Source organism: Vigna radiata, chromosome 5 (genome assembly GCF_000741045.1).
Source record: "Vigna radiata var. radiata cultivar VC1973A chromosome 5, Vradiata_ver6, whole genome shotgun sequence".
NCBI classification, from domain to species: domain Eukaryota; kingdom Viridiplantae; phylum Streptophyta; class Magnoliopsida; order Fabales; family Fabaceae; genus Vigna; species Vigna radiata.
The window spans coordinates 21,274,426-21,299,835 of record NC_028355.1 but is presented as its reverse complement, the minus strand read 5'-3'; the positions used below and the strand labels follow the sequence as shown (position 1 = coordinate 21,299,835).

The 25,410-nt window shown below is 31.0% G+C and overlaps 4 protein-coding genes across 4 annotated transcripts in view; 2 read left to right on the top strand and 2 right to left on the bottom strand.

Moving 5' to 3' along the window:
- Nucleotides 1-977, top strand: part of LOC106761118 (protein arginine N-methyltransferase 2) — a 7,328-nt gene extending 6,351 nt beyond the window's left edge. The window contains exon 3 of the mRNA XM_014644628.2: nucleotides 371-977. Coding sequence (XP_014500114.1) covers nucleotides 371-684 — 314 coding nt within the window. The 3' untranslated portion in view covers nucleotides 685-977. The remainder of the gene's footprint in view (nucleotides 1-370) is intronic.
- An 822-nt stretch (nucleotides 978-1,799) lies between these two features.
- Nucleotides 1,800-4,500, bottom strand: LOC106762340 (subtilisin-like protease SBT1.7). The gene has a single exon (XM_014646206.2). The coding sequence runs from the start codon at nucleotides 4,374-4,376 to the stop codon at nucleotides 2,043-2,045; it is 2,334 nt and encodes a 777-aa protein (XP_014501692.1). The 5' UTR covers nucleotides 4,377-4,500; the 3' UTR covers nucleotides 1,800-2,042.
- Nucleotides 4,501-13,042: 8,542 nt separating this feature from the next.
- Nucleotides 13,043-15,889, top strand: LOC106761510 (protein SNOWY COTYLEDON 3). Its single transcript, XM_014645065.2, has 6 exons — nucleotides 13,043-14,132; nucleotides 14,673-14,792; nucleotides 14,914-15,030; nucleotides 15,152-15,241; nucleotides 15,386-15,493; nucleotides 15,579-15,889. The coding sequence occupies exons 1-6, from the start codon at nucleotides 13,485-13,487 to the stop codon at nucleotides 15,681-15,683; spliced, it is 1,188 nt and encodes a 395-aa protein (XP_014500551.1). The 5' UTR covers nucleotides 13,043-13,484; the 3' UTR covers nucleotides 15,684-15,889.
- Nucleotides 15,890-19,497: 3,608 nt separating this feature from the next.
- On the bottom strand, nucleotides 19,498-20,762 carry LOC106759864 (zinc finger protein ZAT10-like). Its single transcript, XM_014643227.2, has one exon. The coding sequence runs from the start codon at nucleotides 20,578-20,580 to the stop codon at nucleotides 19,855-19,857; it is 726 nt and encodes a 241-aa protein (XP_014498713.1). The 5' UTR covers nucleotides 20,581-20,762; the 3' UTR covers nucleotides 19,498-19,854.
- Between the last annotated feature and the right edge of the window lie 4,648 nt (nucleotides 20,763-25,410).

The window sequence follows — 25,410 nt, the reverse complement described above, 5'->3', positions numbered from 1 at the left end:
AGGCTAACAGAGCAACGAAGCAACAAACAAACATAACTGTCAAACAGTAAAAACAGAAATGCATTAAAGTAAATCAGTTTGACTTGACTTCAACAATATAAGCGAGGGAAATCTTTAATTTTTTAGCTTTTGGAGTTGAGTTAGACCTAGTTTCGAATCTGGAAGTTTTATTTATTTGTATCAAATGTATCCAATTCTTTGGGAATTTGATCTTTAACTGTTTTCTATATTGTCATGCAATCCATGCACTGACCTCTCATCTAGTAGAAAATTAGGCTTTATTATCGTTGTTGTTGAATATGTGTATTATGGGTGATGAGTTTTATCTGGGTTATGTCTGATTTGGATAAACGGCATGAATTGTGTTCAGGAATATTTTTTGACACCTACGGGGAGTACTACGATGATTTGAGGGAATTCCACCAACATCTCCCAACACTATTGAAGCCTGGTGGTATCTACTCCTTCTTCAATGGCCTCTGCGGCAGTAATGCGTTTTTCCATGTTGTTTACTGCCATTTGGTATCACTTGAGCTTGAGAATCTGGGGTATTCCACGCAATTAATCCCATTACCTGTTAAGGATTGTTTAGGAGAACAAGTTTGGGAAGGTGTGAAACAAAGATATTGGCAGCTAGATACGTACTACCTTCCTGTCTGCCAGTCTGTGGAAGACCCTGAATGATGTAGGAAATTTATGTTCTACAGTTTAGAAGAACTGCACCCTCTGCAGTTACTAATTTCATCATTGATGCTAGTTTTTGTCCCTTTTATATATTTAAATCAAAGGAATGACTGGAATCTCATGCAGTTTTTTTTTAAACTGTTGAGGATATTAAATCGAGTGGTGTATGGTTTGATTTTAATCACAGTCAAAAGTGTTCTAACACTGTTGTTGCATTTGTAACTTAAAAAATGATACTGTAAGAATACAGTTTGGAATCATATTGAAATCCTCAACTTCATATGTTAATTTCATTACATGGAGTCGTTTAAATTTAGAAGTCTTTGGCTACAATCATCATGAATCAAGAAAGATCACCATAGTTAATAACGAAGGGTTTCTTTTCAAATTATGGAATTCAGAAAAAGCTATTGTTTTCATGTCTAAGGCTACAAAGTGCTCATAACTAGATGAAGTTTAGGGTAAGTTGAGCTTTACCTCCCTTTTCCCTTTGTTAAGCTTTCCATATGAAGAAGTTGAAGGTAACAATATGGTCAAGTCAGTGTGGTAATAGCTAGTGTCACTGTCTTCTCAATTCTTGACTCAATTAAGGGAATGAATTGTTACTGGATATATTTCCAATTAAAATTGGACTCAAAAGTTCGTTTTATTAACTTGTGATTCCGACACAAAAGCGGCTCCTTTTTCTCCCTTGAAAAAAAAAGAGAAAATATGATTTGTTTTGATGGATAACACTGATAAAGATAGATAAACTTATTCCTGGAACGACTTCTGCAAGAACAGAAAATTAGGAAAATTCACGAGAACTTTTATAAAAATAGACTATATATAAATTAATTTTCACTGCGAAAGATATTGTTTTAATTATATTTCTCTTCAAGAAATGTTTTTAGAGAAATTTGTCCAAAGATGTTTTAAGAGGATACAACTAAACTTTCGAGCAAATGCCTTAGCACTTCAGTTTTTGGTCTTCATATTTTTACTCCTTATTACATATCAGTGCTACTAAATTGCCAAAAGAAATATAAATGTGCTAGTAAAGCGATTGGGATGCCTGCAGTGGATAAACCGTCTGATAGATAAACCTCTCTTGTACGCGCCAACATGAGCAAAGCTTAGTAAATACGAATTACCATTCAGTGCCATTATTCATTAATTCAGACAAGCCATTAGTCCATTACCCTGTTTCTTTACTGTACAATCATTCTTTTATAATTTTCAGAGAGAACAGCAAGAGACACAAACATCATACCCCTTTGCTGGACCAAAAGCAAAACAAAACATAGATAAAGGATTATTCTTGAAGTCAGCCGCGTTTGCAACAGGTAATTCAGAGTTAGGGCCTTTAAAAATCAGTGTCAAGTCCAGCTGAAAGCAATGGGACTAGAAACCTTGTGTTTCCCATCAGACCATTCTAGATAAGCAAAACTGGTTGTTCCCGAAGGCTTTGAAGAAGACGTGAACGTAACTGTATAGCTCTTCTTCTCATTTAGTTCACGGAAACTAAGTGTTTGTGGTTGAACCACAATCTTCACCGAGGGAGACTGCGTCACTGAAACTGTATACGTTGCTGGGGCACCCACGTTGGTTAAAGTCCTTGTGTACTGAACAGTGGTTGGTTTTTGAGAACCACCCTTTACTCCAAAAGCCGTGTTAAAAGGAACAGCAAAAGATGGGTAGTTGAGATCTTCCACTCTGTACTTCTTACTTTTGCTGCAAGTAAAATCTCTCCTTGCAACAAGCTTTATCTGATAGGAACTGTATTTCAGGGCACAGAAGAAGCTCAAGTAGTCATCCACGGTGGCATCATAGACAAGGCCAGGATCAAAAGCAGCCACTGGATCTACATGTCCAGCCCCAAAATCAAACGGTGTAGCTGGTAGGCCATTGTCAACATCTTTTAAGGTTTGCCCATTTTTGTAGGTTCTGTAAGATGTGGTCATGAGGGCAGACCTTATAGCTGCAGGGCTCCATTCTGGGTGAGTGCCCTTAAGAAGGGCAGCTAACCCACTGACATGGGGGCAGGACATGGATGTGCCTGAGATGATGTTGAATTCCACATGCCTTGTGTCTTCAGTCATACCAGTTGGTCCAACTGCACCAGTCCATCCAGCTAGGATGTTAACTCCTGGAGCTATCAGGTCTGGTTTGAGCACCTTTGGTGTCAGCAAATTTGGCCCTCTTGAGCTGAAAGCTGCCACCACTGGAGATGGTTGAACCCCTAACTGGGTGCCACCAAACAAAAGTTTAGCTGTGGGATTGGGAGATGAGAAAACATACTTCTTTATCTCATTGCTGGATTTCTGGCCCAAAGCTAGTGCGGGAAGGAGATAAGAGTCAGCTATTAACTCTTCCCCGTAATCTTCATTGTTTGCTAGTATCATCCCAATGCCTCCAGCACTCTTCACCACCAGACCCTTTTCTACCCTTGGATTCCCTCCTCTGTCACAAATCACGATTTTTCCTGCTACTTTTGCAGCAATCAAACTACCTTTGCTGCACTGACTTCCTTCTGAATCACCGCTTACATTACCGGCATACACAATTGGAATTGGAGTCTTAGGTGGGAGTTTGCCATTGTAAAGGGACACCCCAGTGTATGACTTCCCATTTCCAAGAGTGACATAGGCAGGGAAGTCACGGTCTATAGTTCCAGCACCCACTGTGGTTAACCATGGTGCCACATTAGACAAAGATGCTTGACTAGGCCCACCATTTCCTGCTGAAGTGGAAACCAGTATTCCGTGGGCTGTGGCAGCAAAGGTTCCAATCGCAATAGTGTCTCTGTAGTAATCCGTCAAACCTCCCCCAATTGACATGGAAAGGATGTTAACACCATCTGCAATGGCCTTGTCAATACCAGCAGCTATGTCTGATGAAAAGCACCCTCCAAGCCAACACACTTTGTATGTAGCAACTCTGGCTTGTGTGGCCATTCCTCTTGCTGTCCCATTAGCAAAGCCGAAGAGGCTAGCTCCTGCAACTACAGAGCCTGCTGCTGTTGTTGAGGTGTGAGTTCCATGGCCATCATCATCCCTTGGTGACTTTGATTCTGTACTTTCATTGATGGGTCCAAACGCCGCCTCATAGCCCTTGGCGAAAAACCTTGCACCAATCAGCTTCTTGTTGCAGTTTGATGGGTTGAAGTTCTTACCTCTCTCACACTCACCTTTCCAGCTATTTGGAACTGGCCCAAGACCCTTGTCATCGAAGCTTTTTAGCTCGGGCCACACACCAGTGTCCAGCACTCCAACAACCACATCGCTTTGTTTTCCAGAAGTCAGTGAAAAAGTGATGGCTTTCCCCAACCCCAGAAACTCTGGTGTTCGAGTTGTGTGAAGATCGTATCTAACTTCAGGGATGACAGAGAGAATTCCCGGTTGCTTTGAGAGTAACTCTGCTTCTTGGCTAGTTAGCCTTGTGGAGAAGCCATGAGCTACATGTTGGTATGTGTATAGCATCTCTGCTGAGTCTGACACTGATTTCAGTGACGAATCATACCAGAGGAGATGGTCATTGAAGCTTGAAGGCATGTTGAATTTGTCCATGTGAATTATGTATGTGCTTTTAGAGTGGTGTTTGGTTTTCTTTTCTGCTACGGTGTGTCTGCCACAGAAAACCAGCAACAAAGAAATCAGAAGGGACTTGAACATCAGCATATTGATCTTGTCACCTTGCTCTCGCTCCACCATTTCAGGTTTTAGCAGAATTTAGTCTCAGCCTTCTCTCCAATTTGCTTCAGAAACTCAGGGAAAGTTGCTATATATTGTTGGCTGCGGGCCTAGCTAACATGTCTTCCAATAATTGGAAGGGATGAAAAAAACAGTGTAATGGAAATGCAATGTACACTTTCATCCATATAAAATTATGTCGATATCAAATTTTAAGCAAAAGTTAACAAATTTATATATATTATAACTTTTTCTTGTAAAAATATATAAAAATAAAATAAAATAAAATCACCATTCTATTGTTTAAAGATATTACACCCGATGATAATTTATTTTAATTCTATTAAATATCCAAAATGAATTCGCTAAATTATATATATATTTGTGTATATAATTTTGTTCCAATGTTTACTTTACATGTCATATTTTCACCTTTGAAAAAGTTTGGAGTGTAGTTATATATAAAGAAAAGTGGCATTGCTTGTGGAAATGTACTATCCCAACTAAGTGTAAGTGTGTAAGTTGCAAGAACACTATGGAAATAATAGATCAAACACACTACAACATATATACTGTTAAACTATATTCATAAAAAGACATACTTGGTGGCTGTGGTTCTTTTAATTATTTTATCTTTCCACTAAACTAGCTTGCAATCATTGCATTTCTTGTGTAAATAAATATTTTAGTTTAGTAACTAAAATATTATAATTAATATTAGATCTTAATTTAAATTTTAATTCACAAATTAATAAAAATAATTTTCATAATAGAAATTATTTTAAATATTAATAATTTTTAATTTATAAAATGATATTTAGTTTAATTTATATAGTGATTAATTATTTTGATATTGAAATTGATTTCTAGTTAATATTTTTTGTATAATAATAAACAAGGTATGTATAACTAATTCAATAGAACTTTAATTAAAATTACAAAAAAGTAATAACATAGGCCAATTTGTAATAAATGATATATTTAGTTTTATAAAATTTACGAAATTAATTAATATCTCTAATACATATTTTTTATTTGATTTATGATGTATTTGTTTTTATTAAATTTATGTATAAAATATCATGTAATAAGTGATTATACATAATTTAAAAAGTATGCACACGTTAGTTAGTATATAAGGGTGAATTTGATAAAAAAGATAGAGTTGAAAGATCAGAGATTTAGTAAGTATAATATCTGCATATACCTGTTTCTAGACTCTTAGCTTTCAAACTAGGAATAGAAAAATTCGAAATTCAACGTTCGGTATTCTTAGAACTTGATAGGATACTTTTCAATACATCCAATCATTTTAAATCAATTAGAAATCAAGGTTAATAACAGTTTAATATATATTTTTTTAATTTTTTTATCTTATAAAAAAAATTCACAACTTGTAAAAAGGTTAAATATGTTTTTGTCCTTTAATTTTAAGTGAAAATTAAAAGTAGTTCATTTTCAAAACTTTGATCAAATTTAGTTTTCAAACTTTAAAATTACATAGATTTAATCTTTTTAACTAAATTTTGTTAGATTTATTTGACGTGTCAAATGCGTTTCATAATAATATTTATTGTTAAACACATTTTGGTTTGAATATTAACTGAAAAATATATTTAAAATATTAAATAAATTTAATAAAATTTGATTAAAATGATTAAATACACGCAATTATAAATATGTGTACTAAATTAGTTTAAAATTTCGAAAAAAAAACTAAAAACATATTTAATGTATTGTAAATTGAATAATACTTTTAATACCATAATTATTTATAACAATGTTATTTCAATTAATTTAAATAAAAAACGTTAATTCATTTGTAAGGAAAAGAACTTGATCTTAAAATTCAACCTTTATTATCACTGAAATTAATAAATTGATAGGGTTATTAGACACATTTTTACTATAATGTGAGATGCATCCTGAAAGAAAAAATCAGCAAACATTAAAAAAAGGTATTATTGAAAGGATGAAGAGTAAACAAAGGATTAGATAAATGATTATTATATTATAGTTTGTTTTTACCCTTTTCTAATGTGTTTCTATTTTCATAGTGGTCCAGTGGACAAAACATGATGAGCAGTTAAGAAGTAAGTATACATTAACATCTTGACCATAGGATTCTTTCATACTGTCCAATTAAAAATAACCTAAATGCCAATAATTCTCTTGCTTTTCTCTCAATCATGGATGACCATGTGGAAAATAATCAGGACTCTCACTCACTACAAAATGATAAACAACATTATTAAATATGTATTGGGTGTTTATTTATTAATTAAATCAGTTTTGTTTAAAATATTTTAAAAAAATAGATTTTGTCTTTTATTGTTTTTATGCAGAAATATGTGAGATATTAGATGGTTGATTTGTACCAAGAAACCCACTGAGATATTGGTTGATATAGTGGAAGAAGCACTGAGAGCTTAGGTTACTGCTACTTATACTATTCAATTTTCAGATATTTATTCCACCATTGCCTCACAATTCTGCAGTATTATATATAAAATGTAAAGATACTCTTTATTCATTATGCATTATGCATCATGCATTATTGTGTTGTTGGCTCCACTCAACCTACACCACTCTTCAATGTTATCCATTTAGGTTAATATTCGACTTAGATATTGTGATTTCTTTCATTCAAAGGATTTATATAATATCAGAACTTATAAATTTTTCATGAAATTTAATTTCAACTTTTGAGGCTTAATATTATGATATGTCATGGGTGTCTTATCAACTTTTGAAATCTCACTGTATATACTCATAACGTAATCCACACAAATAATTTTATTCTTCAATTCAATGTGGGTGATTTTCATTAAACCTTAGCAACTTTTAAATAGATACAAATCGGACCTTGGGCCAAATACAAATAATAAAAACTGACAATAAAATATCAACTTATCTAAAACATAACTATCCCTCCCTCTTTTATCTCTATCAAATCAAACCAAATATTACTATATCCAAACCTAATAAAATAATAAATCTCTAAAATTTAAGTTTATCTCACTAAATACTATTATATCAAAATATTCATTTCATTTAATAACTAATATAATTGATTAATATTTATTTACTTAATAAGTTGAATTAGATTATACATTTGTAATGAAATTTTAATAGGCTTAATTATATTACGTTTTGATTTATTTGTGTTTTAATATTTGGTTTTATTTAATTAAGTTTATTACGATTCAATTTGATAATTTTTGTTAGATTTATATAAATAGTATTAAGAGAGTGTTGAATTGACTATCTAACTATTTAACAGATATGTTTTAATATATTTTTATTTTTATATTTTTTAATTTTATTTTTCTCTCTCTCTTCATCCTCTTCTTCTCCCGGTGGCTCACTTTTAACTATTTTTTCTTTTTGTTCAATTGAATACAAGGCAACTTACTAACATTTTACGTACCATTTCTATCCTTTCATTTGTTTTACCCATTTCACTACATCTTTTTCCAACCCTAGTTGTGATAAAGTCTAAAATAATAATTAAATCAATTATAATATTTTTTTTTTCATATATGTGTGTCAAACTAAACTATTATCCAGATAAGTTATAAAATCTAATATTATGTTAAATTTTAGCTTTAAAATCAGAGTTTCTTGAACATACATATAACTCACATTTTAATACATTAATTTATATATGATTGATATTATTCATAACAATCTAATTTGACACTACCAAACTCCTACGGTAAGTTTGTAATTTTTTTTAACTTCGATGTTTTATTTATTTATTTATTTATGAAAACATTTTTAGAAGTTTACAATCATTGATATGTTTAACAAGTGTTAGTCTAAGTTATTGAGTAAAGATGAGAAAATTGATTATCATGAATACCAATAAAAATATTATCTTAGTGTTTTAGAGTTTTGGATTGAGAATGATGTTATTGATGTCTTTTCAATAAATTTTTTCTCAAAAGACTTTTTAATTAAAAGAAGAAAAAAATAATATAAATGACATAAATAATTAGTGGAATTTCTCTATAAGTCGTAATTATTATTTTGTTTTATCTTTTTTTAAATGTTTTTACCTATATTAGTTTACTTCTTTTAATTTAATATTTACTTTAATTTTTTTATTATACTGTTGTCAAAATAAATTAAAATTCATAAGTCAGTTCGGTCCATCATGAGTTTGAGTCAAGATGCATTAAAAAATTGTAAATTTCAGTATAGGCAAAAAATGGATTCAATCTACTAAGAATTTGACTCACCTAAATTGAAGTCATAGTGAGCCGAATTGATTCATCAACTCAGATATAGAAAAAAAGAAAAAATATCCAACCTAAAACCCAAACAAATTTAAAAAAAAAAATGGAGAGAGAGACCCACTTCCATGACATTTCATTTATCTATCTCTCTCATTAATCATTTTCTTTTCTTAAAGCAATAAGATAAAATTTAGATTTTATTTAGAATTATGATTTGAAAACTCTATTTTATTTCTTCTTTAGATTTTTTGTGGTAAGCAAACGAGGAAGTTATTTAGGACTTGAATAAAATTCATGTATGTTTAGATATCTGAAATGAATGAAGAAGAAACTTTATTTATTGCTTGAAATGAAGTTGTGTAGCTCGAATGTTCTTGAGTTTGCAAATGGTCCCTCTTTACTGCAAAAAACTCCACAAAGTGAGATCATCCATATAGACAAAGCACAATTTAATACACCTAACGACTGCTATCTGGGTAAACAACAAAGTCAATAAGTTCTCACATGCTGGAGTTTTTGGAGGTGCAACATCACGACAAAAGCACTTGTTCATGAAATGAAAAACTGAAAATGTTGGACCATCTTTCTACTCAATGTAATGGTATAGCTACATATTTCCTCAATTAATGGATCAATTTCAATCATAAATTTATAACAAAATGAAAGGATATCATCACTCACGTAGGAAAAAAAAGAAGAACCATTAGCAGCAATAGAATTAAGTGAGAAATCCAGTTTGTCAAGAAAATCACTTCAAAAATTGTTGGTATCGACTAGAGATAAGGTCATTTAAGTGTATATAAGTGGGTGCAAACCTCATCTTACAAGCCGGTTTTGTGGGATTGAGTTAGGCTTAAACTTCATTTTTAACATGGTATCAGAGCCAGGATTGAAGTCTAATGCTCGAGATGTATATAAATGGGTGCAAATCTCACCTTACAACATTTATGAAATTACCGGTAGTTGTTATGTCACATTCTCATGCCAAAAAAAAGACAAATTATTGGGATCAACTTGTAGAACTTGTTTCTTGTTCAATTCTTTTGTTCATATGGACCTCCTCGTTATGGCAACTAAACACGTGCAGTAAAATCAAGACATCAAATAATATTAGTATTATTTGCATTGCTTCGTATTCTTCGACACTGTCGAATGTCACAACCTTAACCCAGCAAACATTGTTGCGGACCCAAGAGTTACAATCACATTGGATGATGTTGGGAAAATCGCTATTGTTATTAGTCGATCATTAAAAGTTGTGTCATTTGTGAATGAAAAGAGCTAAAAGAATACATGATTTCTCAACTAACCAATTATTGACTGCAGTGCACTAAGCCAAAAAGTATATAGTTTATATATATTTAATGTTGTACAATCAAATTGAATTAATTTGATTTATTATTTTATAATACTACAATCAAAGTGGTATCATTTCTTACCAAACATTATTATAAAGATATTAGTTCAAAATTATCAAACAAATAAATTAAACATTCAAATATTCAAACATTATTTAAAAATACCAAATGATCAATATACATAATCAAAATAATAATTATAATAAAAATATTATAAAAAAATTGATAAAAAAAATGAACAAAAGATTGTCATTAATGAATTACTAGTCAAGTCCTGGAATTCGATTAATTTATAAATTAAGTGAATCAGATTCAATTTAACTGAATTCAAAAACAAAATTAATTTTTTCTAATTAGTCTAACTCAAATCGAATTGAAATTCACAATTCAAAGTTTAGATATAATAACTAAAGTTTTGATTTCTTATATATAGGTGGATTTATTAATAAATTGAATGAAAAGTCAAACAAAAGTCAAAGCATTGTCGTTTTACACTAAATCTAAAAACGTTTATGTACAAACTTTTCACACTAGCATTTTTTCATAATTAAAATATGTTACGGAGTGCACCAATTGGTTATATCTATTAGAAAAAGAAACTACGCACTTAAAAAGACATGTTTTACTTTATACTTTTATTAAAAAAATTATCAATTCCTTTACTAAAAATCGATTTAACTTGTAATTTGAAATTATTTGAATTGTATTTCAAAACCTCTTATTATTTAACTTCCTGAATTTAGACAAATATATTAGTTATTTGTCTCCAATAAAGTTTCCCCGTGATAAAACTCTGGAATTCTCAGAAGTCAAAAAAATAAGAGTATAGAAAAAATAAATAAATAAATAAATACACGATCATTGTAACTTAGAAAATATTATAAAGGCGAGGAAGGGAAAATGAAAATTTAATAAACTAAAAAAACAGTAGAAAATATTATAGAAATATAAACTTAAAATATACAGTATATCAAAGAGAATTAGAGAAGAAATTAAGCTGTGTTTCTTGTACGTTTTGATCAACTAGAAGTCTCCAACTTATGTTTACAAATTTAATACAATATTGCAAACAATTCAAACGTTTACTTAAAATAATTAGTATAAAAGAACAAACAACAACAAAAAAAATTATTCATAACAATTTTAATTCAATTAACAAAAATAAGGCAGATCTTTCCTCTGATTAGATTCATCGTAATATCTTTTGGATAAAGGTCCAGCAATGATTTCTAACTGTTACACCCGTTTTGCTAAGTTCACTGGCAACCTTCCATTGATTTCTTTTGTTATTTTCACCGTATACAATTTTGACATATATATAGAATCATGTAATGTAATGAAATGTGAGTTACTTATATTTTTATGATACTAATTTATTTTTATTTTAATTATAAAAAATAAAACTTCTAAAGAGAATTTAAAAAAGTGTAATAATTAATAAGTTTTATAAAATTAAAATTAATAAAAATAGATAAAATAAAAATAAAATTATGATAAAATATATCAAAACATAAAGAGTAATCACTCCATATATTTTAAATATGAAAAATATTATCCATTATTATAATAATGAAAAAAAGTAAATTAGTTAAAACTCCAAACAAACTAAAGTAATTTATAACTTCTAAATAATAAACTTTTTTTAATAAGTTAACATAAATAAATGTGTTTGTATTAATCAAACTAATTTATAAATTAGTTAACTAACTGACTTGAGAGTTGCAGTAACATAATATATTTATTATTAAGTTAATAAGTAAAAAAAAAATGTCCTATTAATGTTTTCTTTTATCTATAAGAATTTAACGTATGATACTTTTCAACGATTACCATATCTTCCTCATTTAAATTCGCTTCGCAGGAAATGAAAATAACTTCATTATAACGAAATTATTGTTTTAATGACACTTGTATCTGAAGCTTATATCATCATAACATAACATCAACAACGAAATCACAATGGTTTGGTTGGATCAACTTTTTCAACAAGTTTTTATATAAAAGAACCAACTTCTTTTCAAATTAAAATTGATTTACATACATACAAATTAAAAAACTTTAAGAAAGTTAAAAAAAATTGATTTTAATTTGTTAATATAAAAAATAATTTTAATTTTTAGTCTAATTTTCGTTTTCTGAGTACCATTTGTGACTCCGGGTAGTGACGAAGGCGGGGACTGATCGTCGGTTCAAGAGACACGGATAAGGAGCAGTTCCTGGCAGGCTTCCAGTGGGAGGGACACATCCAACATACACCGGAATGAGAAGAATTTAAAGACTGCATAGGAATGGGACTATATGGTTGAAGGATAGCTTAAAAAAATTAATTTAGCTACTCATATCAACAAATACATTTGTTTTTCGGTAGTTCATCCTATAAAAACTTCATGGTTAAGCATGCTTAACTTAAAGTAATTTATGGATGGGTGACAAAGCATGTTCGAAATAAATAAATAATTTTTATAAGCTAAAATGAATTTATAGAAATTCTCAGTTTGTTTAAATACGTAAATTAATTTCAACTTTTTTTTTTTTTCTTTGGAAGAAAAGTTGTGGAGGGAGAAGCTGGTTGAAACTTGTCCATGAGTTATCTTATTGGTGAAGATAAAATTATTGGTTCTCATTTCCAAACCCATTTCCATCTCATAGGAATTTGATAGGTCTGCTTTTCTCTTCTTCACCATTAATCCCAAGCTCCCAACTCACACAGTCTCAATTATCCAATTGAATGGGACCTAGCCAGCCATTACAATGTGAAACACCATGCTTGTGTTCGCAAACACTGTCTGCTAAGAAACTAAGATTATTGTTTTAAGTGATTCTTAAGCAAAGATGGTTTTAGCAGTAATTTGGTAAGAAATGTTTGGTTTTAACGAGTCATCAAGTTAATCATAAGTGGTCCTCCTCCATCTTAACCAACAATCCCACTTGCGTTCTTTCTTTCCCTTCTCATCTTACCATCCTTTTCTTTTTATGCGCTCAACCTTTCACTAAGTCACTTCACCAATTGAGTAAGTGCTTCGTCTCTTGGAGTGGGTAAACTATTTCTGCATTTTTCTAATAGGTTTCGTCTGTGAATGAATAATATCCTATATTTTTTCAAGTTCACTTATCTTCAGTTTTCTTCAGAAATCCTTCTCATTCATTCATATACAAGTGTTGGGTGAGATAGAAAAATCAGAAAATATGTAAGTAAGGAAGAAGTTGGCGTCAGTTGGAAAAGCATGGGTTTGTCAGTTGGGAGGTGAAAGTGGCTTTAATCATATTATCTTGTCCTTGTCCAATCTCGACACATGATTAATGAGATATGCAGAAGCCAATGTCCCATTGTACCAATTAACCAAATTAACTACTATGTTTTTTTATTACTTATAATGCCACACTAACACTCAAAAACCACCGTAACGGTCAAAACATCCTTCCCATTTACCATTTTCTTCATTTTCAATTCACTCTTTTTCTTCTTCCTTTTCCCATACCCCAATTCAGAAACTCCTCCCTCAACGCTTCATGACACTATCAGGACCACAATGCCAGAAGCTGCAATCTCCACGCCCAAAAAACTCGCGCCTCGTTACACCTCATCCTCCTCCTCCTCGTCTCCTCGCTCGCCGTCGCCATTCACGCCCAAACGATCACAGTCGGTGGAGCGAAGACGACCCGCCACTGCTGGCACCACCCGCACGACGTCCTCCTCGTCTGCCAAAATGCTTCCAACTTCCGCGATAACAAGAAGCCTATCCGTGTCTTTTCAGGGGGAGTCGTTCTGGATCACCGTCAACAAAGCCAAACCGACAACCAACGTCGTTTCCTCTCCCAAACTCGTCGCGCCGAGAAAATCGCCGTTGGACGGCGCATCGTCTCCGCGAGGAGTTATAAATAGCAGAGGCCAGGTTTCTTTTATTCGTCCTGCTTCACCGAACAAGGTTTCTAATGCAGTGCCAGCCTCTTCTTCTTCTTCTTCCAGAGGTGTGAGCCCCCTGAGGCTCGGAAACGGAGCGTCCTATAACGAGCCTTCTGTTTTGAGTTTTGCCGTTGATGTTAAGAGAGGGAGGGTGGGAGAGAACCGAATTGTGGAGGCGCATTCGCTGAGGCTTCTCCATAACCGCCTCTTGCAGTGGCGTTTTGTCAACGCCAGAGCAGATTCTGATCTCTCTGCACGGAAATCCAATGCCGAGGTATGGTTTTATTTCAACGGAATGATACTTGCAGTTTATTATTATATATTTTTTATATGATTTCTATAAGTGAATATATAAGTATATAGCTTCCTTCCTTCTCAACGAGTTTGGCTTAGATAGATTAGAGTAAGTAATCTCTGTACAAGTTCACCGGAGTTTCTTAAGTTTTACATTGAGATATAGGACTAAGGGTGACAATTAGAGTGCAATGGTAAAATAGGCAAGATCAGTGCAGGTCATGTAGAAGTTGACCAGTTTTTTTGTTGAATTCTATGCATTTTAGAAGCTCCCTAGAGTTTCTTGATTTTATATCGAGTTTCAGGACTCTGGAGCAAGTGACAATTAGAGAACAGTAGCATTAAATAAGCATGAATTAGTCCAGGTCACAACTTTGTAGAAGCTCACCAGAGTTACATCAGTACATCTTGAACTTTTAGCATGAGCTATCTTAGTTAGTGATAAAATCATGCTTGTGATTTGTTATGGATGTACATGTAAAATTGACTGCTGATTTTTAATTTTTTTTTCTTTTATTAGAATTGTCTCTATGATGCTTGGGCATCTACCACCAAACTACGAGAATCTGTGAGCTCTAAAAGGAGAGAGCTACAATTACTGAAGCATAAATTGAAGCTGGTTTTCATTCTCAAAAAGCAAGTAAGATCTACCGTTAGCCTGTGAATTATTAGTATATTTTTAGCTTGATATAAGATTTGAGTTTTATTCTCTTCAACATGAATTTTCATATCCCAAATTCTAAAGTAAACTTTCACTGTAGATGGTTTATTTGGAAGATTGGGCTATTTTGGATGAAGTTTACATAAGTTCACTTGCCGGAGCTATTGAAGCATTAAAGGGCAGCACTCTCCGGCTCCCTGTTGTTGATGGGGCCAAGGTATTTACTTTTTGCTTTTTGTTCATTCTTCTTTTCCTTTGATGATAGGTAGTGTCATGATGATTCAGTTGATATCACTGCATTAGCATGTTTTGGGAATAATATAAAAATCTTCTGTCAGGCAGATGTACATAAAGTGAAGGATGCTGTTTGTTCAGCTGTGGATATAATGAAGGCCATGGGATCCTCCGTATGCTTTTTGTTACCGAAGGTGCATATTCTTTTTACCATAGATAAGGATTTTAAGATATTAATTATTATTTGAATTAACATAATTTTTGTTTGATTTTTGTTTGCTTGTTTTACTTAAAACACTCCAAGTCTGAAATGTCTGAAAAGCATTTACAATTGATAGGTTGGATATTTAAATTCATTGGTGGTCGAAGTTGCCAACTTGATTACAAAAGAGCATGTTTTGCTTGATGAGTGCAGACACCATTTAGCGATGGTAACAACCATGCAGGTAAATTTTTGTAAATATTTTGCTGATTTTCATTAAACTCAAATGTATGGCTGCAAGCTTATTGACAAAATATTTACGCGTACAGGTTAGAGAGTGTAGCCTTAGAACGCATATTTCACAACTGAAGCTCAACGTCGAAAATAACAAAGCAGAAAACTGTATGTATGACCAAGCTCACATTCATTGTTAACGTATCGTAAGTTATGATTTTGCGTGCTACTAATTGGTGTGCTTATCTTGGCCTCGCATCAATGCATACCTGTATGATGCTTTAAGATACAGGTTTATTTATATACGCCTTTTTTTTTTTTCTTTTTCCTATTGTTATTTTAAAAAGCTCCAAAGGATGTATATAACTCATGTAGGATGTTATATTTTAGTTGAATCTTTTTTATCTATCGTGTAATTAGCTCATTAATGGTATAATTATGATGCGATTAGAAAGAAATCTAGTTTTTTCCCTTGTTATTAATTGCTCCATTCATTTTTGTTTAGTGCGACTTTTTTTTTATAATGATGTTATTAAATTTTTTTTAATAATTTTTTTACAATAGATTAGGTTACACTATTTTATTGATTCGTTGAAACAGAATAATTATAAGTTATCACATAAATGATAGTAAAAAAGTTATAAAAAAATTATTAAAAAAAAATATTTTATCTTTTTTCATGTTTTCATGACAGAATGAGTTTTTCCTCATAAATGAAGTGTTTTCTGATTGTTTTGGGCCATTGGCCCCTTTCATAAAAACACATACTTTTGGAGTGTTTGTCTTTGCACCACTCAATATTTTTTTTCTGCACTCCTACATTTTTTAAAAATTTCAAAACTATTTTTTATATTTCAAAAAATCCTATATTCTACTTTTTCTTTTTAACGGATTTTAAAATCGGTTTAAAAAAAATCTTTAAACAGATTTTTAAATTTACTGAAGAAAAAAATCCTTAAACGAGTTTTAAAATCTATTGATGAAAAAATCTTTAAACAAATTTTAAAATTTGTTAAAATTCTTTAAGTATTCAACGAATTTCAAATTTCGTTAAAGTTTTAAAAAAGAATTTAAATGAATTTTAAAATTTGTTAAAAAAAATTTCAAAAATTTTCAACAAGATTCGAAATCCGTTGAAAACGGTTATTTTATATGAAGAGGTGTATGAAGAAACACTCTTCTTTTGGGTCATGACTTATTAACAACAATTGGAATTTGAGAAAAAAAAAATTATTCGTACTAATTTTTTTTTAATATCTCAACAAAAAATATTTTCTATAATATAACCTATAAAATTAATTTCAATAGAAAAAAAAAACTAAAAAAATATTCTGAATTAGAAATATGAAGTTGTCACTTAGAGTAATGTGTTTTTCTAAAACAAGTTAACACACAATGTTGTCGAATATCTTTAACTTAGTTGTCAATCGTAATTGGTTAACTATAACATCGAACAATATAAACCAAGATTTTGAATTCGGTATCCTTCAATGATCTTTCATCAACAAATCAGAGCCATACATAAATGTATATGCACATTTTAACTGCGAGTCTTGTTTAGATATTTTGCACTCGATCAAAATCTGTTTAAAGAAAAACTTAATTACCATCAACGTTAAATGTTAACACTGTCATAAAACAATTTCACCATCATTCAGTAATTTGTTATATATAGTGTTTGAAATTTGAGATGAATTAGTCTTTTAAACTTTTAAAAGATTATTATAGTTCTTTAAATTAATATCTGTGTTTAAGAATAAAAGTTAAAAATAATGGCCACACGTAATAGTGTATAACATTATCGGATATTTTCAAATGAGTTGTCAATTTTAATTTGTCAACTATAACATCCGGCAATATAGACCACACTTTTTGATTTGATACTAGTCAATAATCATTCATTAACAACTCAGAATTGTATATAAATATGTACACATTTTGAACGCTAGCCTTGAACGAATACCTAATTTCCTGTATATAAACTTATTCTCAAAGTCATAAATAAAGTTTAATGTTAATATTACGATAGATATTTTCATGACTTATATGGGTTACAAAAATTAGTCTTGTATTATCAACCGATAATATACTTCTCCTCCATACAAACTGAAAAATAATATTAAATAAATATAATCATGATAAATATTTTCATAACATTTTACAAAAATATGTTATTATTATTGTAATAAATTCAATTATATTATAACACAAACTATTATATCATAATAAATAATACAATAATGAATATAATATGTTACAAATTTAATTAAATCTGATAATATATATATATATATAATAAATTTAAATAACATATTTTTTTAGTTAACTTTATTAGTCAGTTGATTATTATTTTGTTTTTTTTATTTATTCGTGCTAATAAATGTAATGCTGGAAATTCAATATTTCGTATATTTATATTTATTTATTTAAGTGTATGATAATGTTGGTTTAAATTATTGGTCATTGTGTTTGTTCAAAAATTTGAAAGTTATCAAATTTTAATCGATTTCAATTGGATTCTCATATTTAAAAATATGATTCAATTTTTTCATTTTGATTAGAATATCACTAACCACGTTAACTTGTATGTCACCTATTAATGTTTTTCTTTTTAAGTTTTTTATTTTATATAAAAAAAATTATCAGTTGTTAGTAATAAAAATAGTGTGATGTGACAGTGTCACATATTACTATTATTATTATGATAAGTCTTATTTAAAAATTCTCAATTAATCACTTTGTTTATATTTTGTCTCACCTAAGTTCCAATTTTTTTCAAGATTAAAACAATCAATTCCAAATTAAGATTACATTTAATTTTTATATAAATATTTTTAACAATATTAAATTTATTTAAATTTATATTTTACATTGAATTTTTATTTAAATTTTGTTTTCAATATTTATATATTAATAAAATTTTATACAAATGTTAGTTGATTTGAAAATAACAATATTATAAATTCAAATGTAAAATTTTAAAATACTTTTATAAAATTTTAAAATAAATATATTTAAATTTTTAAAATAAAATCTAATGTAAAATATAAATTTAAATAATCTCTTTTTTAAAAATATCAATTTTAGTAAAAAAATCTATAAAAGTTAAATTATGTATAACAATAAAAAAATATAAATAAATTAAGACAAAATTAAATAAAAAAACTAAATTAAAATTTTTCACGTTAAATATCACTTTCATATATCTAACTATTTTTATTACGTGACAAAATCCACATTTAATACGTGACAATTTTAAAATATTAGAAAAGAAAAACACGAACTAATATATAATATATTATTTTTTTAATATCATATTGTTAAAATTATATCACATTTAAAAGAAAAAAATGTAATGGAGAGAAATTAAAATTTAGTGTTTTTGAAAAAACACTAAATAATATTTAAGAACTATATTTTTATCTAATTCAGTTAAAAAATGATCAAGAGTCACTCCCTTGAGGCTCTCTTTCTTTGAGTAAGAAGATAGATAGATAATTCCATAAAAAAAGAATAAAAATTTGACTAAATAGAAGAGTTTGTAATAGCAGAAGAAGGTATTGAAAAAAGAAAGAATAATATAATAGAATGAGGAGTGAAAGGTTGGTAATGTATGAAGTGAGACATAACTGGAAAAGCTGTAAATTATGCATTATGCAGTTGATTGGAAAAAAAGGACATCACACGTCGGCGGTGTGAACACTTTTAAGTGGACTTTTTCCCACGCGCAAAGGGAAAATCAAGAATCAATGTGTTGGTTTCATTTAACGCGAATATTCCACACCACCATAGTTTCGCCGTCACCGATCCTAGATAGAAACATTCAATAACGTGTCGCAAGACAAGACAACGCTAGAATGCTGCTAATTCAAACCGCTACGTTGCTTTCTTTCTCCAATCCTCCTATATTATTACAATGTAAGGATAAGTAACCCACGTGTCGTTATCATCACAGCGTTTAAAAGCCCTTGTTCTTATCCGCACACCAAACACCACTCTTGATAATCATCAAGATTTAAAAGAAATTAAATCAAGTCTATTATTTTGGTAAAACAAAAGAAAATAACGTGGGTTTATAATATTCGGGGACCACAGCAACAGTGAAAAACCGTTACACACCTAAAAACCGAATGAAACACGCCCCCACCCTTCACGCGGTTCCACTGCGTATTCTAGATCAATTATCAATCATCTACTACTATTCTTACAGAGGAACTGGTAAAAAATAATGAATTGAATTTAATTGAATCACCACTATAGAATTACAACCTAAATTCTAAAGCCAGAAAATAAGGTCCAAGTACTATGTATCTACAACAACGGATTAATCCAAATAACTTAGAAAAGATTGAATATTTTTGGATCAATGGATCAGCACCGAGGGATTTCAATCTTGGGGATGCTCAGATGGAGACGGGGCTTCTTCGATGGGTGGGGGCTGGAAACCTCTTCATCCACAGAGAACCTCGTTGGAAAGTCCGGAAAAGCCGGCAGGTTCAGATCGAAATCGCGGTGGCTTCCTGTGTGAGTGGACCCCACACCTTCGGAGGCGGTCACAGCGCTGTTACCACCGCCGCCGCCGCCTTCGTAGTGACAACGTTTGTGTCCTCCCAAGGCCTGTCCCGTGGGGAATGTTTTGTGGCATATGGAGCACTCGTGGGTCCTACCTCCGCCGTTGGACGCAGAAGTCGTGGTGACGCTGGAGGAGGTGGGCTGGTCTTCGCCGGCGCCAGATAACTTACGGTGGCTGGCCTTGTGGCCGCCGAGGGCTTGGTAAGAGGAGAAGGCCTTGTTGCAGACGGAGCATTTGTAGTTGAGTTTGGCGGGGAGAGGCGCGGAGTTGTTGTCGGAGAGAGCGGGTTTTGCGGCGGAGGGGATGGGAGCGGGAGCGGGAGCAGGAGAGCCGCCGCGAGCGAGCATGATGAGACAGAGAGCGAGATACTCCTCCTCGGTGCAGGAAGGGTGTTGGTCCATCCGGGAACGCTTAGAGCGCTTTCCCTTTGCCCAAGGCGTGTCTAAGTAAGCGAGAGTGTCTTCTTGGAAGGGAGTAAACGATGGGGTGGCGGCGGTGGGTGATTGAAGAGCTTGGAGAGCCATTTGAATAAGAGAGATTTTGATTTTGAGTTTGAGTTTGAGTTTGAGTTTGGAGGTGAAGTGTGAGAGTGGAGAATGTGGTGTGGGGGATTTATAAGGAGGTGAAGAATTGAGGGAAGTTGCGTGACAAGTGCAGGGAAAAGTAGGCGCAAGGATAGGAAGTGCCCATCTCAAAAGAGTAGAGCACGTGTTTTAGCAAATAGTTTTCTTGGTGGCTAGTGGACCTTTAAGTCGGTCAAATAAATTGTTAGTTCTAACTGCGTGTTTTCTTTTTTTTTTAAAAAAAAAAAAAAAAACAGTGCAAGTGAACTAATTAGAAGACCAGTTCAAGTTTCAAAGTCAAAATCCAGAAAGAGTAAAGAAAGATGTCAAATTTTATAAGTTAATAGAATGTGGCTTAAATTAAGGTTTCGTCCACAGCAGCCGTTAGGCAAGTGTAAGTAGCTAGCCACCAACGACTTTTCTAGTCAATATCATGGGTGCGACTTCAGATTCGATAATCAAGTAGAAGAAAGTGAGTGATTGATGCATGTATCTGTGCAATTGAAGTGGCACGTCACATGTTGTGATTGTGAAAACATGTGAGTGTGTGAGATTTCAGCACTATTTTCTGTTCTTGTTTTTACGTATAGTTAGGACAAGTGGAACAGGCTGTGGTGTTGAAGAAGAAGGTTCAAGAATTAATATATGCAGAATGGCATTTTGGCTATCCATCTCTCAACAAACCAAACCCAATCCTCATTCCTCCAATTCCATCTACACAATTCAAAAGTAGTTCAGCTAACTCTACTCACTACTTCATTCTTTCATACCTTTAAAATCCTCTTTCACATTTCAACCCTTTTAAAAATATATAAATTGTAAATAAATTACAAAGTATTGATAAATTCTGCTTTATATTACTATTTCAATATTTTTTAATTAAAAATCATAAGTATCAACAAAAATTAACTGTGCAAAGTCAAGCTTTTGAAAAAACACCTAACAATTCCCAACTTTGAAGTATAAAACCGGTTTTACAAAATGATTTTCCCAATAAATAACACCTCCCCATGTTCAAATTTGTAATTTAGTTATAATATAGTTTTTATGATATTCTTAAAACAATGTAAAGTTGGTTTTGAAGTAGTGGAATAGTAACACATGAGTGTTTGGGCAACAAGAGAAAACAACTACTGTTTTTGAAGTCCTTTGATTAGAAAATACTGAAAATTTAGAAACTGTTGGAATGAGAAGTTGGAAAAAAGCTACGCGAAGCATCCAAATTCACACGTGCACTTGTCAAACTATTTTTCCACGGTTTCTAGATTTGCCCTACCCATGCTTAACGACAAACAAAATGGGTTCACCCAAAACAATTCATGTTCATGTATCAAAAAAGAAACATTGAACATTTGAGTAATTAATAATTTGTAGGTACTCTCTACTTTTTTTCTTTCTCTTCGGTACTTAGAGAGAGTCTATTGTAATAAATTAATTCAAATATATCAAGTTTTATTACTCGTGCGTATTTTAAGAAAGTTTACAGTAAACCTTTTTAAGATTTTTTTTCGTTTTTTTTAAAGTGGTATATTATAATTTTAAGGGTTAAATATGTTTTTAGTCCCTATACTTTGGGGCGATTTTGGTTTTGAAACGTGTTTGAAACAGCAAATAAAGTTAAAAAAATTTGGTAAAAAGGACTAAAACCAGAGTATTCTAAAGTTGAAGGACTAAATTGTACCTTAGTTTGAAAGAGGGACTAAAACCAAAATCGTCCCAAAGTATAAGGACTAAAAACATATTTAACCCTAATTTTAATGGTTATTTTATGATATAATTATATTGTCTTGTTAATCTATGTAGAATTGGTTTTTAACATCACTTCTTAAATGTCACTTAGGGAGTTTGAGTAAATTAATGACTAATGACATTTTCATTTAGGAGGGGCTCCGACGTCTATAATATTATAAGGTCCCTCCGACTAACATCTATATGTTTGACAAGTAGGTGAAAAGTCATTTTTTTTTGCCATATAAACTTCCGTTAGGAGGGATACCGACGTCTATAATATTATAGACGCCAGGACCCTTCCAACCGACGTTTATATGTTTGACAGGTAGGTGAAAAATCATTTTTTTCCACCACCTTGACTTCTATATGCAATTATAGACGTCGGCTCCCCTTACAACCGACGTCTATATATATCATGAATATTAATTTTTAAAACGAATGGATGTCACATTAGTGAGGTTCCCGATGTATATTCGAGAATAGACGTCGGTCTATAGGGCAACTGACGTCTTATTTCCTGTTAAATAAGACATTGTGAACTAGTAGTTATGCGCACTTCATCGTCTTCCATCGCATTTTCTCTCTACGGTATTGCATTTCCAAGTGAGTTTTATCTCTTTTGAACCATTTAAACTTACTTTTACTCCGATTAAATTAGTCTTTGTTGTATTATCTTTCGTTTGAACCGATAAAAATGAATTTTCGTTGTGTTTTGGTGTAGTTTTTCTTGTGTCTTTAGGTAGCATAAGGCACCTTCTCCCTTTGCTAGTTTCCTCATAAGAAAAGTTTGCGTCTTTTGGATATCTTATGTCATTTCAACCTAAAGCCGAACCTGGGTTCATGCCTAGTTTTCATGTCATCGTACTCTTTTTCTTTGGCGGTTGGAATAGAACTAGGTAACGATCCAGATTCGATTTTGGGTTGAAATGTCATGAGAGATCCAAAAGATACATTTTTTTCTTACGAAGAAACTAGCAAAGGAAAGAGGTGTTACTACGCTACCTAAAAACACGAGCAAAACTACATTAAAACACAACGAAAACTCAGTAGACGTCGGTTAATGCCATATACGACGTCTATAGTGTCTTTGGACGTCAGTTTGTGTCATGTCCGACGTCTTAGTAGTGCCCGTAGACATCAATTAATGTCATGTCCGATGTCTTTATAGACGTCGGACATGACATTTAACCGTCTATGATGACATCAGACGTACAGAGTTCGACGTCCCATTAACGTCACACATAAAAACGTCAGGTTGGGATAATATTAAAATCCCAAAATAATAAATGTCTGAAGCCTTTTTTACATCAGTGACTTATGTTCATGAGCTGATCATTATCCTAATTAGAGAGTTACGAGGAAAGAGAATTAATAAATCATCATTTGATCATAATTATGGTATTTTTAATAAAGATATATATTTTAAAATTTATAAATACATTTTTCAGATAACAAGAGAGGTTATGAACTGAATCATAAATTCACTACATGAAAATGTTTCTTACCAGATATTCTCTGAACTGTTGCAATATGAGTTTTCAGAATAAATTTTGAATTTTAGACAAATCATTAAACTTTAAATCATTAATATTAATATTGATCTGCATCCAAAATATCTGTGTTTAATTTTTTTTAATTTATAACGATATTATACAAATATCTTGTTTATTATTATTAAATTATCTAAAACAAATATCTCCAACAATCACACATTTTAATATAATTAGTTTGATTGTGGATAATGAATTAAAATAAACAAGACAATATAATATGAAATTATAAAATAATCAGATTAATACAGTTAGTAATAACATAAGATCAAATAAACACTTAAAAATACAATGAAATAAAACTTCAAAATATGATACATTAAAAATAGTATAATGTTATAAGTTTTATTTAATGCATGTTTATTACAACACCTTCTTTTTTTGTTATGGAGAGTCTTGACTAAGCTTTCGAAATAAAATTATTAGAGAGAAATGACATTAATAGATAGATCTTCAAATTCTTTGTTGGTTTTTCATATTTTATTAATTAGTATTTAATATCAATTATGCAAATTAAAATTTTATAAATAATTAAAAATAACGTGGACATTCTTAAACTCTTATTATGAAAAGGACAATGATATTTTAACACCAATTTTTTGACTCCATTTGGCATTGCACACGTGTCAAAATGTGGTTAGACGATTGCAAATTAAAAAAAGAACTTTGGTTTTTCTCTTCCAAATATACCCTTGTCTCAGTTTTTTTTTTAATTTGAAATCGTCCAATCACATTTTGACACGTGTACAGTATCAAAATAGTGGCAAAAATTGGTGTTAAGATATCATTTTCTGAATTAAAAGGAAATTTTCACTACACTACTCTTGCTAGTAATTTTCCGGTACAAATTAAAGTTTAATTAATATATTGTTTGAAATTAAATTAATAGAAACCAAACTTGAACTATTAATCATACTACTCACAATTGAAATATAAAAACAACTCAAACAAAGAAAATGACAAAGAAAAACTTTCCGAAAATTAACTTATGATCATATTGAAGTGTTTTAATTATTTCATAAATTCATTGAAAAGAAAGTGTTACAGGGAAATAATATTTTTTTGTAGAATAAAATTTGAGTAATATAATTTGATTATTTATACATTTTTATAATTTAAATAATAATATATTCAAATTTTATTTACTTTTACGATTTTCACTCTTACACAAATAAACTAAATTTTTACAACTAATCCATTTTACCACTTCTAAAAGAAAAGAAAAAAAAGTGTTAATTTTTTTTTACCCAATATTTTCTATTTTATGTTATTCGCAAGGAGTAATGATATTTTGACATTCTGGGTGATCCACGTGTTTTAAAAAATAAAATGACAGAATGACGTGACAAGTGACAAATTCAAAGATGTCCTTTTGGTGTTAAAAGTTAACCTAAACTACCTAGTTATTTGTACATTGTTACCACTTTTCTTTCTGCACCATCACTTTAAAGAAAAATATTTCCTTCGAGATTCGATATAAATGTGTTCTTAAATGATAACTAATGAATTT